At 37.4% G+C, this 19,738-nt stretch overlaps 1 protein-coding gene across 5 annotated transcripts in view; it reads left to right on the top strand.

Annotated features, from left to right (window-relative positions):
* Positions 1 to 483: 483 nt before the first annotated feature.
* The window catches only part of arfgef1 (ADP-ribosylation factor guanine nucleotide-exchange factor 1 (brefeldin A-inhibited)), a 79,217-nt gene continuing 59,962 nt past the window's right edge, over positions 484 to 19,738 (top strand). For all 5 annotated transcript variants that reach the window (XM_067377250.1, XM_067377249.1, XM_067377248.1 and 2 more), the window contains exon 1: positions 484 to 781. In XM_067377250.1, coding sequence (XP_067233351.1) covers positions 658 to 781 — 124 coding nt within the window. In that variant the 5' untranslated portion in view covers positions 484 to 657. The remainder of the gene's footprint in view (positions 782 to 19,738) is intronic.

Here is a 19,738-nt window from a genome sequence, read left to right as displayed (position 1 = left end):
TTATTAAATATACTCAGTAGAAAAAAAAGCATAAATAGTATTCTTAAAACAGAAGATAATTACATCGAAAAATTAAAAAGAAGTGGGTTTTGATTTATAAGCAAAATAAGGTCTGTGGTTAACATTAGGCTACTGAAGAGAAGTTTCCTTCAATAGACTATAAATTACAGTTGTGAAGCTGTGTCAAAACATAAATTGCTAACAAGTTGCTACATAACTTATGGACAACATAACACGGATATTTTTATATCTATGACCACAAGGAAGTGAGTTTACTTGTTTGACGTGTCGAACAACCAGTTCTTAACTCATTATTTTACTCTTTTATTTAGTAATTCATTATTATTTATTTATATATTTTATTTTCTTTAAAAATCTTTATTAATTATTGTTAATTATACTTTATAATATTTATACTCTCTCACTCTGCCTCACTGCGGCCGTTTCTACGTGTGTGACGTCATTTCCTTCCAACATGGCGCAGGCAGCAGGTCGCTGATGGAAAACTGAGGGATTTACCCCACCTTCTGGCTTTATTTATGTTTCTCTATTGAGGGCACCATCCGCCGGAGAAAAACTCAATCATACGGGAATATCTAAAAATCGCGGATCCAGCCTCCGTTGGGACAGGTCCTCCTCGCCCCGTCGCAGCGCGTCATGTATGAAGGCAAAAAGACGAAAAACATGTTTTTAACCAGAGCTTTGGAAAAGATCTTGGCCGACAAGGAGGTGAAAAAGGCTCATCACTCGCAGCTGCGCAAAGCTTGTGAGGTGGCACTAGGTCAGTATGATTTCGATGCGTTGATTGCAGTGTTTTAGATGTTTAAGATCTGCATGTGTGGCTTTAATCCTGCCGGAGCAGCTTCAGAAGAGCTGCATGAATCCAGCAGCATTGCGGAAGTTATTCTCATTCTACCTGAAAACCGCCTTGATCTAAACCTGTACCTGTTCATTTAACACGAAATGTCGATGTTTATGCTCTCATTGCTTAAATAAATCATATTTAGTACACGCACGAATGAGGAAACCGGTAAAAGAAAGCAGGAACTGACAGGGCGAGTTATTCCTCTTTGACAGGAGCTTGAGAAAGCCCTTTCATCACCATCATGAGGGCAGTGCACCGAATAAACTACAATTATTTAATTGCATGATACTTTTAAGTGCTTTAAAGGCATTCAAAACGAGTCCTTCAGTTCATTTAAGTGCATTGACGATGTTTTAAATCAATAAATATAAAGACCCACCTGTCATATATTACACATTTTAGGTTTTCGTACAGTCTAAGGTTTTTGTTCGACAGCACAACGTACAAACTAAGTTGTCATAGCGTTTAAATTCGCGCAAATCTGTTTGCACTATCCTCAATTTCCCCGAATAACAACAATGACTGGGCAAGATGGAGAGAAACGCAGGTGGAGATTGTTGTTTGCATTTGTGTTGTCGCAGAATGACTTAATTTGCCTTTAAATAATACAAGGGTATATGCTTATGGAGATTAAACTATATTAAATGTGTAGAAACGATGCGCAATCATTGTGCCTTGCAGTCACATCCTCCGCCGAATTCTTCATTTGAAACGGCTCTTTTGAATGATTCATCTGAACCGATTGGAAAGCGTTTGTAAATCACTCGGCTGTAATTTAGAGCATTTGACGCAAACCTAATAATTTATTCGACAACTCATTGATAAGCAGCTGTATTTTGTGGATAATTATTCATTTCGCTATACAAAAAGAACTGGTTAAAGTGGCTCGGTCGCTTTTGTGAACACTTAATCGGTATGTGAACGAACTGCCCGAAAGAACCGATTCGCCGAAATGAATCACTAGTTTGCGATGGGCGTAACGGAAGTGTTGTGTGCAGGATAGGGGTTGTGCTAGTCTGTTAGTGTTTGTTTGGGATAAGGTGAATGTCTCTGTCTCTGTCATGCATTTCTCATTATCAGTGGTCAATAATGCATACACGGTGGAAGTTGAATTACAGTGCATTATTAAAGAGGGAAGAAAGCAATGGCTTCCAGGCTCTCTCTAGCATTGTTCATGCAGTGTTATTGTTTCATATGCCTTGCAAACGGTTATCAAAGTCCAAGTCTTTGCTTTTATGTATTTGTATATATTTTTCAACTAAAGTATTTGGTTAGTCTGGAAAACATTAGGCACAGAGTGTGATTTTAGTAGGAATGGGATATTTTTAAGTCTTTGAATTGCATATAAGAGCATCTTTCATATTCAGAGAAATTTAGGCTGTGATTCAATTCACGTACAAGGAGATATGAAGATCTAAAGGACAGCCACAGTCAAATGAAGTGGTAGAAAGTTTAATCTATTTCAAGCCGCTTGGCAAACATAGGGGAAACTGTGAACCCTTTCTCTCTGTGCTGGTTAGTGAATAATTCAGACCATATCTAGTGAGCTGTGTTTTTACACCACTAAGACGAAGTTCCCAGTGCAGGCCTTATCCTTGCAAATCTTGTCTCTGGCTACTTAAAAGATGAGACAGGCTTACTACACTGATTATGAAGGGCTGATGTATACAAAAATGTGAGATAGGCATATGAGTAATAAATGTCGTAAATGGTTGATGAATATTATCAGCCTTAGTTTAGTTGTGTTTGTACCACTTATGAAAAAGCATTTATGGTAGCGAGTCATTTTACAATATAGAGCTTTTCTGCTAAACGGCGTGCACAGTATTTGTGGACCATTTTTGCATATCTACGATTGCATTTGGCCTTTGTCTTTGATGTCTTGAGTTATGACAGCATCTTTCAGTGAACTTTAGAAGAATCCTGTCGTAATTGTCGAACCACAGTTCATTTGTCACACCGGAGGGGGTCACACGCCTCATTTGAAGCTGTACACTCTGGTTTCATCTACAGTTTTTAGCATTCCCTTACTTCCCAATGCTATGTGAACATTTATTGAGGTAGAAAGTTATATCATGTTTGGTATTTCTGTAAAAGAAGTCTTGAGATAAGCGTTGCTGGGAAGTCTCAGAAAAATGGGTCACTAAAAGGCTATGAGAATAAGGTGTTTGAAATATTATTCTTTGCAGATCCAGCAAGCATTGTTTTCATGTTGAGCGTTTGAAGTGTTTAATAGTCTGCTGTATGACTTTTCTTTTCAAGTAAATGTATGCTTTAGGGAAAAGAAGTTTTTCTGTTGCTAAAAGAAATGTGATGACTTAAAGGTATAGTTCATGCAAAAATGAAAATTCTGTCATCATTTACTCTCCCTCATGTCATTCTGGAAACACAAAAGAAGAAATATTAAACAATCTTTGTAACCAAACTGTTTTGTTCACCATTGACTTCCACTGTGTGGACAGAAAATGCTGTATATATTGTTATTTTGTCATAATATTTCTCATAATATGTTTTTATGTTTCACAGAAGTAAGAAAGTCATACAGTTTTTAGAACAATATGTCAGAATTTTCATTTTTGGGTGAACTATCCCTTTAAATATCTGCTTTGGATGCCAGAAAAGTCATGAAGTTTCCTTGTCTGATGTGAGTGTTGATATTTTCTGAATGTGTACATGGATTTGCTAATGACAGCCTAGATATAAGGAGAGTTTCTTGTCCCTTAAGCGCAATAAATACTTGTGGAACAGGTAAAACAAGTTCATCATTTTCTTTTTTCAGGCAAAACTTCTGTTCAGGCTGAAAAGACAGGACCCCAGGGCTGAGTCTGATCCATTTTGTTTTTTCTAACTGCACATCAACCTTAACAAAATCCTTTTGAGCAACCAAGGGATCTCTAGTTTGTCGTACAGTTTCAGGTCTTGAATATTTTGAATGGGTTTAGATTGAGTCTCTCGTCTGATGAGGATGTGGCTTCACTGCCACAAGATACTTATACTGATTTTTTTGAATGGCTTGGTACATTAAGCATTTCATTAATGTGTAATGGAGATGACACAAAAACTCTTTTGCGCCCTACAGGGTCCAAAATTAACAACTGCCAAACTCCAGTGCAAAAAAAAAAAGGTCTTGCAGGCTACTTTTTGTCAGGAATGTGGTGTAATACAAGGTTGTGTTGTTAAATGTTTTAAATTGCATTTTGAAATTGCAAATTATTTTTTCCCAGGTTTTTATTTTATTATCTTATAAAAAAATTAGGCTGACCAATATATCGCATGCGATTGTCACGCGCATTTCGCCAGTAAAGCCGGTTCCCTGATTACCGCTAAATCACCATCACCTGCTTTCAAATGGAGCGGCATTTAATAGACAGAGCCGTAGATCACTGACAAGCCACGCAATATCGCGTTCATATCGCAGATGAATCGCCTTCGATAATGAACGCGATTTTGCGTAGCTTGTCAGTGATCTACGGCTCTGTCTATTAAATGCCGCTCCATTTGAAAGCAGGTGATGGTGATTTAGCGGTACGAAATGCGCGTGACAATTGCATGCGATATATCGCCCAGCCCTAAAAAAAAAAAAAAATATTTAACTGTCCTGGGCAGCTTTTCCCAAAAGCATCGTAAGCCTTAATTGATCGTAGCTCCATTGGTTTCAACTTAAGCTTACGATGCTTTTGGGAAACGCTGCCCTGGTCAGGATTATTATAGTTAACTAAAACTGAAACTATAAAAAAAAATGTGTTACTTAATATAAAGTAGAAACGTTAGGCTAATTGAAATAAAATGTATATTAAAAAAAAAAAACTTATTTCAGCTAGTTGCGAAGGAATAATATAGTTTAAACAAAACTAAAATAAAGTGTTGAGTGGATCCTTAAACACCTTTGATTGGCTATTGTGTTCAAGCGCTCAACAGATATAAATGCTCCTGTGTGTATCTGTGCAAGTGCATGGTGAAGAGCATCAAAGATGTCTATATTTACAACATGTTTTTGAAGCGTTGCTCATTGAAACAATCACAGACATATCTGTTGAGTGCGTGAACACAATGATCAATCAGAGATGTTTAAGAATCCACTCAGCAGCACTCAAAATGATCATTTAATGTGATCTGCAGTACTTGTACTCGCTGATAACTAGCTGCTTAAAAACGCTCTGTGAAGATCTTCAAAGGTTTCTATTTACAGCGTGTTTTTGAAGCATTGAGCTTTGTAGCCAATCACAGACTGTTGAGCGTGTGAACGCAATGGCCAATCGGATTTGTTTAAGAATCTGCTCACTGCACACTCGTGAATCCTTTCACTATAACAAACAAAGTATAAACACTATGTCAATAAGAGATTCATTGCACAGCTTCTTTGATTACAATGGGAGTTTTTGCAAGAGTGCAGCTTTGTGAACCTCGTGTTGTAGTTGACAGTTTCAGTGATTATAATGGCAGGGATCTTTCTGTATATATATTTTTCACGCTGCCAACTACACATTGCAAATTTTCTGGATTGACTTGGAGTCTAAATGCAAAATAATAGACCTGCCACTTTTTCTATGATGTGTAATGTTACTTTCATTTTATTACTGTCTTTCCAAAACAGTCACTCTGTGACTTTGACATATATTTACATATATTTAAAAAAAATATAAAATAGTTCTAAGCACTTTGTTTTATGACCTGTACTGACAGATTATTTTTTTATTTCATGAATAAATAGGAAAATATTACAAACTATTTCTTTGCATTTATTTTGCATTTCACATATAGTTTACAATGTATGTGTGGATGGCCGTGTTCGTCCAGCACCACCAAAGACCGTTTTGACCTAAGAAAACGCCTGCAGTGTGCTAATTGTGATTCAGTAGACTTTTAATATTCAATGTACTCACATTGTTTTCAAGAGACTTGTGAAGAAACTGAGAGTAACCAGTTGGATCAGGTGTCCGCATTTATTATTTAGCTTTCAGGCTGATCGTATATTACTCACGCCTTCTAACACTTCAGGCAGTTTCAAGTCCTTTTGGCACCTGCGCTATTCATCATAAAAAGTTTCTTAATAGCCTCAAACAAGGAGGAAACTTGTTAAAATGAATTTCAAAGCCCAGAACAAACTTAACTAACAAATTTTTTGATTCTGAGTTGCTTTTAGAAGCATAATATAGACATTTAAGCCTCACTAGGATGGCTAATGCATTTAAAAAGCTGCCGCACTGTGTTCTTGTGGATTTGTGATGTGTTTCATGCTCCTGTCTGTTTCTCCACACTATAAATGACCTCAGATTTTTATCCCTTTGGTTTCTTCTTAGAACATAGATGAGAATTTTTTCTCTGAATGTTCTCTAGAACTTTTAGTGCTGTAGGACACATGACCGCACATGTGTGCGTGCTTTTGCTTAATAAAGAAGGTGGAATTAAATGTGTGTGTGAGGGCCGTCTGGCTTTTTCTGGCTCTGCTGGTGAGTATTGTTGCTTTGTGGACATATGGTGAAAGAGGTGAATGAATTTAAGTTTTGTGGCCCTGGGTTTACTGTTAAGATGGTGGATGCATCTTTGCACAGGAAAGGCTCAAAAGATATGGATAATTTCTGTTACTAAGATTTTATCTAACAGGTCGAAGACCCCACTAGAGTAAATTGTTATTCTCGTTCCTGAAACCTGTGCCATAATAACCACTAAGGTTGGGTATTGACACAAATTTCCCAATTTGATTCTATTTTGATTCACAAGCTTGTGATTCAATTAAATTTGATATAGATTATTTGTCGGGTACAATACATGGCAATTTTTCCCAAGGAAAAAAATATCTCAATGCTGTTGTTACTAGTACATTACTGTAATATTGATTGATAAAATGAACCGATTAGTTTAGAAACACTACACAAAATTACACAAAGGCAGTTTTTATAATAATAAAGTTATAATACTAAGTTTATAATCACATAATTATGTTTCTACTCTGATTTGTTTGTTTGAAATGTAAACATTTCAGTGGTGGCTGTCATAAAAACTTGACAGATTTATTCAAACATACATTGATTATTGAAGAATATTAATAAATATAATTAATATGTAGTAAAGTGCTTAAATAGCTCTTCTCTAGAGTTAATTTTTGTAGCCGACTAACGAGTTTATGGACACTGAATGGCTTTTCTGAGGTAAATGTAACTTTACATGGCATATTGTTTACAAGCCGTTTAATTGACATCTTTCCGTGGTTTAAACACTGATTGAGCAATTACATAAGACATGATATGGATTTCTGTAAGTTGTACTGTTTCTTTTAACTTACCTTCTGATGTTCAGTCATGTTTTGTGCTGTAACTAGTTGTAAAGAAGAAGAGAAGATCACTTGAACTGAGTGCCACATTAAAGAGTGCCAAAATGGTATTATTGTTATTGTTCGAATTTTGTAATAAAATGGACAGAATTTAAAATCGGAGACTTTGTTTAATGTCAAAAGTAACAAAGCACAAAGCTTATTGCGATTTATTGGCTGCACTACCATAGACTAAAAGATTGATTCTTGGGAATTTAGGAATCGATATTGGTTCATAAAAATGAGAATCAATTCAAATCATGAAACCCAGCCCATACCATGATGAAAAGCCCTGGCTGATACAATGCATTTAAATGAAATTGGTCGTTTATATAAAAGATCAGGTTTTTGGATGAAAGTCCAGAATCTTTTAGATCTCTTACTAGACACTTTGTTTCATTACTGGTCTTTGTAAATAATGCATCATCTTTCAGTAGCAGTATCTCATTCAGCCTCTGACAGGTGCTGAATTAATCATAATTCTGCCTCAAGCTAATGAGAGCGACAATACCATTTGACCCACTATTTCTGTCCAGAATTCTGAGTTTGAGATCATACCGCAGTTACGTTGAGGAGTAGGTGGATATGGTCACTCTAAGTTAATAGCAGGCTGATACTACACTTGCTTTATATCAACCTAGAGCAAGGATGTGCTTTTTTTTGGTCCATTTAATGAGCTTTTGTGACAGATAGGTGCCTTCTGACTGCAAGGTGCCACCCAAAATGCCACTGTAACAAATTATTTTATGTAGAACGAAAAGAATTTATGTGTTTTGTGTGTAGGATCATGACAGTTCTGGCCAACACGATAACATGGTAATTATTCAAAACACAGAAACCAAAATTAAACTTTTCATGTTGCTGAAAACTGAAACCAAAAATAAAGTTTTGTTAATTCAGTTTGGATAATTGAGTAATTGAACTCTTTATGCAGTTGAGGCAGTCGTGTCCTCAGGTGATAAATTTAATCATTTGATAAAGTGAGTTCAATTGAGTTCAAAAGCAGCGAGCCGCCTCTTAATATTTAATAGGGCTGGGTAAAAAAATACTGATTTCTCGATTTTAATCGATTCTCATTTTTACGTACCGATATTGATTCTTAAATCCAAGAATCGATTAGTGTAGTCTGTTTTCAGTTGATGAATGAGCAGAATGTGTAGCGTTTCCCATCCAATAAATTGCAGCAATCTTTGCTTTGTTACTTTTGATATGAAGCAAAGTCTCAGATTTCAAATGACGTCCATCTTATTATGAGTTTCAAAAAATACCGTTTTGTTGTTGTTTAATTTGTCGTGACTGATCGCTTTAGCGCCTCAGTTAAAGAGAAGCGGCAGCACGAGCGCATGAGAACATCCTCTCCTCCGCTTTAATACCAGTTACAGCGCAAAATAAACATGAATGAACATCTGAAGGTATGTTAAGATACAGTAACACTTACCGAAATCCGTATCATGTCTCGTGTAATAGCTCAATCAGTGTTTCAACCTCGGAAAGACGTCATTAAAAAACAGCTTGTAAACAATGTCACGTAACGTCATATTTACCTCAGATAAACATATTCAGTGACCATAAACTCATTAGTCAGCTAGAAAAGTGAACTCTAGAAAGCAACATTCTGATAAATATATATTCTTTCATTTTTATTGCATGTTTGAATAAATCAGTTACGACAGCCACGATTTAAATGTTTATATTTCAAAAAAACGAATTGGAGTAGAAATATGATTATGTAATTCTGAACTTTATTTATAATAATAACATCATTGAGTGTAATTTAAGTGTTTCTATATAAATAAGTTAATTTACTGTAAGTTGCTGTGCAAGCAAGACTTTTTGAGACTCATAAATGTAAGTAAATGTGGTTGTCAATCCCAAAAACTGACAGTGTGAACATGACACCGTTTCGGTCAATGATTTTGGCCTTCTAAAACTATTTTGGCTGCCGAAATTTCTGTGCTTCACTTGTTAATTATTTTCATGATATGGCGATAACGATAAATACCAAATTTGAACATTCGATTTTTGTCTCAATCGTCATTTTAAATGCTGCAAGTGCCATTTTGTTCCATTGTGTTGTGCTCTGTTTTTAACCGCAAGAACTCATGTACTTATGTAAACACCTCCTAAAAATGTTTCAAATCAGTGTCAGGTGAACAAATTTCATTTCGAAGCAGAAACTACATTCACAGTGCTCTTTTTGGCTGGTTAACCAGTGGAGTGAATCCATGTGGTTACACATGCATGCACTTGTTGTCACAGCTTTGGTGTGATTAGTTGGCAGGGCTACACCAGGTCCACCCTCACGCCCCACGTGTTGCGTTGTCCGGACAACCTCCCTCAGCATTTCCTGTGCAGAGCTTAAATTTAATTACAGCTGCTGGGTATTTTCTCTTTCTCATACAATGCAACTGTCAATGGGCAAGTGCTCCCTCCTCAAGCACAGAGCCGGGTGTTTATCTCTGCGGGTGAAAGGAGCATACTGCCTCCCCTTCCATTGGGGCTCTGCTTTTTGGAAGAGTGTTTGTTTATGTGTGAGAGATGATTTGTGTGTGTTTGGGCGGATGCTTGATACTTCAACTGTGGGCTAAATAGATACATTATGCAAATTTGTCTCTGATGTTGTTTGCCATCCATAGACTGACAGAAGGCAACCATCAAGGAACCAGTGCAAAAAAAAAAAAAAAGGGTTGGTTCACCCAAAAATGAAAATTCTGTCATTATTCACCCTCATGCCGATTCACACCCGTAAGACCTTTGTTAATCTTGCAATGACATTTCCTCTCTCAAGATCCATAAATGTAGTAAAAACATATTTAAATCAGTTCATGTGAGCACAGTGGTTCAATATTTATATTATAAAGTGACATGAATATTTTTGGTGCGCCAAAAAAAAAAACAAAATAACGACTTATATAGTGATGGCCAATTTCAAAACACTGCTTCAGGAAGCTTCGGATCAGCGTGTCAAATCTGCGGTTTGGAGCATCAAAGTCATGTGATTTCAGCAGTGTGGCGGTTTGACACGCAATCCAAATCATGATTCGACACGCTGATTCATTATGCTCCGAAGCTTCATGAAGCAGTGTTTTGAAATCGGCCATCACTATATAAGTCGTTTTTTGTTTGGCGCACCAAAAATATTCTCGTCTCTTTATAATATTAATATTGAACCACTGTACTCACATGAACTGATTTAAATATTTTTTTAGTACATTAATGGATCTTGAGAGAGGAAATGTCCTTACTGGCTATGGAGGCCTCACGGAGCCATCGGATTTCAACGTAGAAGGATTTTAAAAGTTGCAAGTGGCATTTTGTCCCATTCAGTTTTGCTCCGTATTTAAATGCAAGAACGCATCTTATGTATATGCCTCCTAAAAATGTGTTCAGTCAGGGTCAGGTGTACCAATTTAATTGGTTTTGAAGCAGAAGCCACATTTACAGTGCTTTGTCACAGTTTTTTGTCTCTTTTTGTCTCAGAAAATATGGCTGGTTAACCAGCAGAGGAGTACCTGAAACCATACTTGAATAAAAAATACAGATAACTTACAGCAAAAATGACAAACACCTCAAGTACATTGACATAAATGACATTTTTTATATATATATATATATAAATAAAATGAACTGCATTCATGTACTTGTGTAGTGTATGTTTCAGCATTATTGTAATGAGAGTGGGTTTAATCTTTAAATTTTCTCACTCAAATAGTTCTCATGCATTCCATTAAGCAGTCTCAGCACCTTTTATGGTTAACACTTACAGCTTTACTGAAAGGTGGAGTACAGCCCAGGTGAGAATTGCTTCAGGCTTGTTACCTGGATCAGTTTAGATTCATATCCTATTTTAAGGTGCAGCATAACTCAACAAATACAAGTTTGTCCGCATGGTTGTGTTCATGTAAAGTCTCATCTAATAATTGACCTTACTTAGCCCTAAATTGCACATATAAAGTCAAATCCTTAAAGTCAGCATGAAATGAAAATTCACCTTATTATCAATCAAACTGCATGTTATAGATATTATTGTGAACGATCCATCCATGTATATTAGGGCTGGGACAATACATCGATTCTTGATCGATACAATGAATCTGGATCAATCCTGATATTTTCTCACTTGAAGCTTAGTTTTAACAGCAGATGGTGTTCTAGGCTGGTTTTTAAACTGCAGACTCTCAGATGCTCATGAAGAAGACTGCCGGACAGCGCTCGTGCGTTCGGCTGAGTCATGTAAGTGGTTAAATATAAATTGTTTAAATATCGGCTTAAATAATGCATTTATGATGTGAGATTTGTAATTCGCTTTAACCTTTTCGAACTTTATGAATGATTATTTTAGGTTTAACTGGTGTGTGTAAAGGAACTGGAAGCAGGCAGTGTACGAGTGTTTCCAAAGCATCAGAATCACTCCATATTCTTTGTATCGCGAATCAAGAGTCGATGTATTGTCCCAGCCCTAATGTATATGTAATATGTTTCAATCAAGTTTTTTGTAACCTTAATATTTAATCAAATTAGGGCTGACCAATATATCGCATGCGATTGTCACGCGCATTTTGTCAGTAAAGGCGGTTCCCTGATTACCGCTAAATCGCCATCACCAGCTTTCAAATGGAGCGGCATTTAATAGACAGAGCCATAGTTCACTGACAAGCTACGCAATATCGCGTTTGTATCGCAGATAAATCGCCTTCGATAATGAACGCGATATTGCATGGCTTGTCAGTGATCTACGGCTCTGTCTATTAAATGGCGCTCCATTTGAAAGCAGGTGATGGTGATTTAGCCGTAATCAGGGAACCGCCTTTACTGACGAAATGCGCGTGACAATCGCATGCGATATATCGCCCAGCCCTAAATCAAATTATCATTGGTTCTTTTGGTTAAAATGACAGACTTCTGTTTGGTGACATAATTTATTTAATTTGCTTAAACCCAACAAGACAAGCTTGTATTCATGTTCCTCCATTCCCCACATCTCAAAATCCAATCCACAACCAACACATAGAAAAAAAGTCCCGCCCTATGTTTTTTTTCCAGTAATATGTTACACTCGATTGTACCTCACAATACAGAAGAAAAGATCTGACTTGACTTTGCAAATTTAAGGTACAAATGTGCATACTTTAGGGATAGATAAGGTACAGAGGTGTACACTCTAAAATTGTCATTAATTAAAAACATTTAACCCCGGTTTCACAGACAGGGCTTGGATTAAGCCATGATTAGACTTTAGTACATTTAATTAGCTTTTATAAACATGCCTTAGAAAAACATTACTGGTGTGCATCTGGAGACAAAATAATGGCAAGTTGCTTTCAGTTAAAACGGCTCACACATGCATTTTAGTCTGGGACTAGGCTTAAGTCTTGTCTGTGAAACCAGGGGTTACATTTTAAATTAAAAGCTTAAAATTTTACAAGGCCACTTGCTGAACAAACAACCAAAAAAAAAAGCAATGCATTTTGCCATACTGTTGGTTCTGCAACACATTCAGGTGTTATAAATCCCCATAAGAACTGGTGCCTTCTGATTCCTAAAAGTCTCTGCAATGTTTATTCATTTTTCATGCACAGAAGCTGCCCAATCCTAAACATGCGGGTGCAATGGAAATACTAGGTTTGTAAGGCAAGAGTTCATTTGAATAGTTTCTCTGGTTGTCAAGTGTGCCATCGCTGCTTGGATGTGTGTGCTTTGAAATGGTAATTCATCTGTAGGAGTGAAGGGAAAAAATGCACCAGTGCTCTCAGGTAACAGCAGTTGCTGTTGAGAATGGGATTAGGGTTGTTTGGGAAGTTTGGTTTTGATAAACCCATTTATGACTGATTTGTGCTCAAATCACAATGCCAACCCTTCTAATCGGGCACAAAAAAGTAGGCAAGGATCAGCCTCTGTCTATCAGCCCTGGATCTGGGAATCAAGTGGACAAAGTTTTCCAAGAGCCAGAGGGACTTCAATCCAGACATCTTGTGAAAGAAGCTCTGCTTGGATGTATCTGTGTCTTGGCTCGAGAGTTGCGAAATGATTCCACACTAAAAAGAATGGAGGAGGAGGAGAAGAATGCTTCAATGAGACCCCATCTTACGGCGTCTGCTTGATCTCCATTCACACACCCTCAGGCTATGCAAGCGGCTTCTGATTGGTTTGTCTTGTAGACTGCAGTCGTTGCGTTAGTGTGCGTGTGTTGCCTTGGTGCTGATCACGTGGTGTACTGCAGAACTCCCGAAGGACCATACTGTTTATCTTTCCCCAGCGATGGAGCTGCAGCATGTGTGTACCGCAAAACACAACACCATCCTTTATGCTTTTTGCTTAATTGATGGAACAAACCTCTCCAGGCAGCTGGAGACTGAATTAGCTCAGAGAGTTGTTTGCCCAGGTGAGGGTGTCTCAGAGCAGTCATCTCATTCCTACCATGCTGTTGTCTAAAACACCAAAGCAGGATACCAATAAGCAAGTATATACATTTGCAATCGAGATTGATAGCAAAATAGAAATATTCAATTACAGAGCTCCCCTGCAATTACTGCCAGTGTGAAGAAGAGAGACTGTCAACAGTTGGGGCTTTTTTGCCGTCCTACCGAGTGAAGCTCCCCATGGTGTAGCTGTACGGAGTGACATGTCATGACATGCTTGCTTTCAGCCCACCATTTGCACCATGAGTGAAAGTAAAGGTATTTCTGCTTCATTACAGTTGCGACTGACACCTCCGGAGCTGATATATTCTCGGTAGAACACGGACACCTTTGATGTCTTCAACAATTTGTTTGGCATTTATGATGTCCCACACGAGCCCCACATTCCTGACCAAATAGTCTTTCCCTTAGTTTCTGTTTAAGCAAAGATTTCTTTTACAGAAATCCCTTTTTAAGGACTACAACAAATGGCTGGTAGGGACTACAACAAGCTTCTTCCTGGGTTTGTGACATGACAAACCCCAAAATTTACATAAACCCTGCCCCTGGGAACACTCAACAAAGGGGGTGAGGCCATGTTGGGCTGCTTTAGAGAAGAGGAAGAGTTGTTGTAGTGTTGTTGCCATGCCATCATTTTACACCGGACTGCTTCACAAACGAGGGTCAATTTAATGCTGGATTTGCACAAAAGATTAAGATGGTGGCACATGCTAGTCGATGAATTGAATTAACTCCACAGCAACTACATACAATTATCCACTAACCATTCAGAAATGTCCAGTTGCATTCTAAAAAGGTTGTAACTTCTTCCTGAGTCTCTCCATCAGTGTCTGACTCCGGTTTGAACAATGTAAGGCTGTACACCGTTACTGACAATCGTCATTTTGGCTGCGTGAGATTCTCCAGGTTTGTTGTTGTTGAGCAACCGAAGCATGAGCTGTTAAAGCTCCGCCCTCTTCTGGAAAGGAGACCGGGAACAGCAGCTCATTTGCATTTAAAGGGACACACACAAAAAAGGGCGTGTTTTTGCACACACCCAAATAGGGGAAAATTTGACAAGCTATAATAAATGATTTGTGTGGTATCTTGAGCTGAAACTTCACAGACACAGTCTGGACTTGCATTACATCTTGTAAAAGGGTGATTATAGGTCATAATGACTGTTAAATGTAATTTTTATCAAATCTTAAAATAAATATGTATTTTTCATAATGTTGTGATGCCTAAATTCACCTGTAGCATTTAAAACAACTGGTTTCAGTTTTGAGTGTTTTATTTTTCATTTATTTGGATAAAGTAGTTATCATTACTAATGTTTTTCCCCTTTGTAATCGTACTATCAGCGACTTGGTAAGATCACCTAGAGTGAATGAATGCAGTCATCCTAGAGCCATCCTACATCAATTATTTGGTTGTAGGTTTGGTTTACATTAATTATGCTAGTATCATTGCTTGGACTGGAGTGAATCATGGCTCTGTGCAGTTTAGTTCTTTTTTTACGTTATTTCATCATGCTGAACTGTCAGCGCTTGTCCTTAGAGCTCAATTATCTCTGAGCTGCCATCAGCGCATCCCGAGCATACATAATTCAAACTGATTATTACCGTTTATTTTATCATGACGCACAACTGTTTCTGTAACATTCTGTCATTCGTATAATTTGGTAAATTTTGTCTTTAAAGCAGCTTCTACAGCCATAGACATCCATAAAGATGTCTTTGGCCATTTTATCACATCTCACTCTTTTCGACCATTGCATATGTGAGACTGGGTAATTGACTAGTTATTTAAATGAGTAGTTAATTTTGAAGATGTGTAGTTTTGCACATCCCAGTATATGACATTCAGTGTAATCTTATTGTCTGTTACACACTCTCGTTCTCATTCTTTGGCAGCTGAATACAGTAGGCCTGCTTTAGTCTATTTTTTTTTCCCCATGGCTATGTGGAATGCCATGTGTTCCAGTCCAGGGATTCGCAAAATGTCTAGAGGCCCTGCTAAAGTCAACAGAGTGACACACAGAAGCCCTCCTAAAGTGGGTCAGTGCAGATTCAGGGTGGACAGATACAGCTCTGTGCTCCTCGTTGACCACACACACATGCATTATGTAGAAAATTTAAATTGAAACAAGCCTTGGTAATGCTTTTTAGACAGACCCAGAACTGTATGAACTTTATGGAGTTAACAGAAGGTTCATTTATTTAACACACTTTTTTTTGGATGTTGTGAGCGCTGGGTGGCACAGTGAGATTTCATCAGTTCTTTGAAGCTGATTGTAACTGAAAGAAATGTAATTATGCAGTGTCATAATATGTTGTCCCAACTGTCGGCTCAGAAAGAGTGGGCGCTGGCAACGTTTCAAGAGCATAATGGTGCCAACTGTTAGAATGCACCACTATGGAGTACAGTAAGACTGTGTTTTGTGCTACTCATATTTTTTAAGATGTATAGGATGTTTGTAGCGCAATGATTAAGGGTGTGTTCACACTTGGCAGGTTTGTTTTGATTAAAAGAACCCTGGTGCGTTTGCTTTGTTAATGTGGTTCATTTGAATAAGTGTGAACGCTGCCATCTGAACCCTGGTGTGTACCAAACAAGTGGACCAAGACCGCTGAAAAGATGGGTCTCCAAACAAACTCTGGTGCAGTTTGAATAAAATATGAACATATCACAGATCAAAGATGTGTAAATTGACCATAAACAGGACATGATTTCACAAGATGCAACCCCTAAAAAGGACAGAATGCTCAAGCATACCTGTTTTTCTTGTCAAAGTCACAATGTTGTCCTTTACAGTTCAGTACAGGCATCAAGAACTGCGTCTCCTCACAGCAGATCTTCATCTGTGTGTGTGACGGAGGGATTCCCGTACCTGTTTTGACTCCTTTACACATTTTATAAGCTCCTCATGGGTTCTCAGCTGGTCAAAACACCATCATATGTAAGCTATGCTCATGCAACATGCACATATAGCCCAGCACACAGCATTGTTTTTTTTTTTAATGTTTGGTAAGTTGCGTCACGAAATATACGTCATAAAAGATGACCAATCAGGTTGTGATCGTATCTCTATGCCTTTAGGTTTGGTGTCTTTGGGTTCAGTGTTAAAAGTGCCAATGTGAATGCTAAGCGGACCAGGACTAAATGTTTTTTTTTGTTTTTGTTTTGTTTTTTTGTACAGACCAAATGATGCTGAATGGGACAAACCGTCCATTGCAAACCACATGGACTAAGTCAGAACTAGAACGTTGAATTTGGGAATTTGGGAACGGGAATTTGTTGTCGCGCCGCATCCAGTGTAGACAGTATCACTGATAATAATGTGTTCTATTGTCTTTTGATGTGTCGAGCCACTCGTGTCCCACGTGTAAGCAAACCAAACTACAAGTGTGAACACATCCTTAGGCCTGTTTACACTAGTGCGTTTTTGTTTTAAAACGGCTTTTTAAAATGAAAACGATTCTTCTACACTGGTGTTTCCACAGCATTTCAGAAACGATCTCTGTCTACACTACATGACTGAAAACGTATGTCACATGACATTTCATGCACACTGGGCATGCGCGTAGAAGTGAAACAGTTGCCTCTTGCCAGTGTTGCCAAGTCCGCAGTTTTGGGCTACTTTTACACTGTTGCTGCGGGTTGTTTTTTCATGTCCGCGGGTTGAAGCGACCCCAAATAACATGAAATTTAGCACCTGGAATGTGAATTTTAACAGGGGAACCCCGCCAAAAGCAGATTTTACCCCACAAAAAAAAGTTATGCGTTTTAAAAAGAAAATGCACTAGTGTAAATGGGGCCTAAGAAGCTGTCATGGTTGCAAGTTCAATTCCATTAAGTCCACTATTGAACAGCGAATAATGATCATAAATGCAACCTAAGTTATGGCAAGTTTTGGAAAGAATTTATTCTGGTTGGGTGGATTAAATTAATCATAAGTGACAGTAAAGACATTTGTAATGTTATAAAAGATTTATTTTTTAAAACAATGCTTTTCTTGTGAACTATATATTCATCAATGTATCCTGAAAAAAAACTGCATCACAGTTTCCACGATAAAATGATAAGCAGCCCTACTGTTTTCAACATTGATAATAATAATAAAGGTTTCTTGAGCACAAAAACAGCATATTAGAATGAATTTTGAAGGATCATGTGACTAAAGACTAGAATAAAATATATATTTAAAGGTGCTCTATGTAAGAATGACAGCTAGTGGTTGAAATGGGTACTGCAGTCCAAATTCAAAATATTGTTCGCCCCGCCCCCTCCTCTTCAGACATGATGCTCTCGCGGGTTGCCAGTTTGAAGACACGCAACAGGAGCGAGCTCGATTGACATTGGAATGCGAGAAGACTTACACACTATAAGATAATTAGTTGATTTATTGATTTATGATGTTGATATCGTGTTTTAATATGCTCCCATTCATAGAGATTTTTAGATAGATGCTGAGGCTTTTTAGGTCGGGAAGAATCTGCGATTCTCTGACCCAGTTTGTTTGCTTGCTTCCGTTCCACCAACTGGCAACCCGGGATGGCAAAATACTATTGGGTAAATTGGCAAAATGCAGTCTTGCACAAACCAAAACAAAAACAGAAATTCTGACACGGAACACAAATTTCAAATGGTATTTATGGTATTTTTAGGCTTTAGTACAGTCAAAAACTTAAATAGAGCACCTTTAAATAGAAACCAGTTATTTTAAATTGTGCAAATATTTCACAATGGTACTGTTTTACTGTGTTTTTGATCAAATAAATTGGTGAACATAAGAGGCTGCCAAACTGGCATTTGCAGTATCAAACTATGGAAATATGGATTATGGTTGACTAAATTCATGTTTATCTAGAGACACACAAGACCTGCAAATACAGTTTAATTAATGCATAATGAATGAATGCATTCCTGTATATTCAGTGTCACAATACCAGTACATTTCTGAAATGTAAGTAATACAATTAATGTATTATTTAATCACATAATTAAAATAATGTACATAATGCAGGGCATATTTTTGCTACAAAGCCAAAAAGCCTTAAATTTTGGTGGAACCTCTAGATGGGATGCTCTTCTGGAAGATTTTCCTTTACAATTCAGCTGTGATGTGGAGGCTGTGATTTGTTTTTCTTGATTTGTTTGCTCAAGCCCAAAGTCTTTCTCAAGGTCAGTTCACTGCTTTCTCTGAAGATTAGAAAAATAAGTGCATTGAATGGATCTAATGCAATAGATTGAGAGGATAAATTTAGACCAAGGGTGTTTTCAGTATTGAAATTTCAGGTAATACAATACATGTGGCTCTCTGGGAAATTATCATGTTGCTATGGTTTCCATGTTTTACCAGGGACAGTCTACCACTAAAACTGATTAAACCAATCTACATCCTGTACTGCGGTGAACCCAGTGAATACAGCTACTTTAGTTTAATCAAACCAGTCATAGACCTAAGCTATGCAGTAAACCAAACTCTTAGAAGAAAAGGTTCTATATAGAAGCTTAAAGGGTTCTGTCAGGCGCTTCATATATAGAACATTTTAGCAGTTCCCATCATGGGATCATTTTATGGATTTAGTTTAAAATTGTTTTAAAAAATAGTCTAAAAATCAGGGCCATACCCACCACTGAGGTCCGGACTTCGTTATTACGACAGAAATGTTAAATGACTGATAGAAATAATCAGGGTTGGAAACTAATAAACTTTTGTGTAGTTATGCCATTTTGAATTGAAAATATAGCTGTATTTTACATGATTCGTGTAATGTAATTCATAACAGTCAATGTGACAAGACAAGGAACATTAACAAAGCTGTTTTCATCATATTAGGCATGAGATTAATAATGAATGTGCACATATTGTGAATTAATTTAATAAACTTTAAAGTTTATTAAGATGGTATTAAGATGCGTTTTGGTCAATCGGATCACAAGAAGACGAGACATACCGGTTTACACCTGGTGTTTTAATCTCTTTTTTTTTTTTTTCCATTTTCAACCATTTCCGTCCTGATATTTTTTTTTTAGGACAGGGTCTAGGGGCGGGTAAATGTATGGGTTTTTCAGATGTTTCGATTTAATAGACAAAACGAGCTTGCGCAATTTTCATATGAATGCATGTGGAGGTGACGGAAAAACATACAGAGAGTA

The sequence above is a fragment of the Chanodichthys erythropterus genome, chromosome 23, assembly GCF_024489055.1.
Source record: "Chanodichthys erythropterus isolate Z2021 chromosome 23, ASM2448905v1, whole genome shotgun sequence".
NCBI classification, from domain to species: domain Eukaryota; kingdom Metazoa; phylum Chordata; class Actinopteri; order Cypriniformes; family Xenocyprididae; genus Chanodichthys; species Chanodichthys erythropterus.
This window is presented reverse-complemented; position numbering and strand designations above follow the sequence as displayed.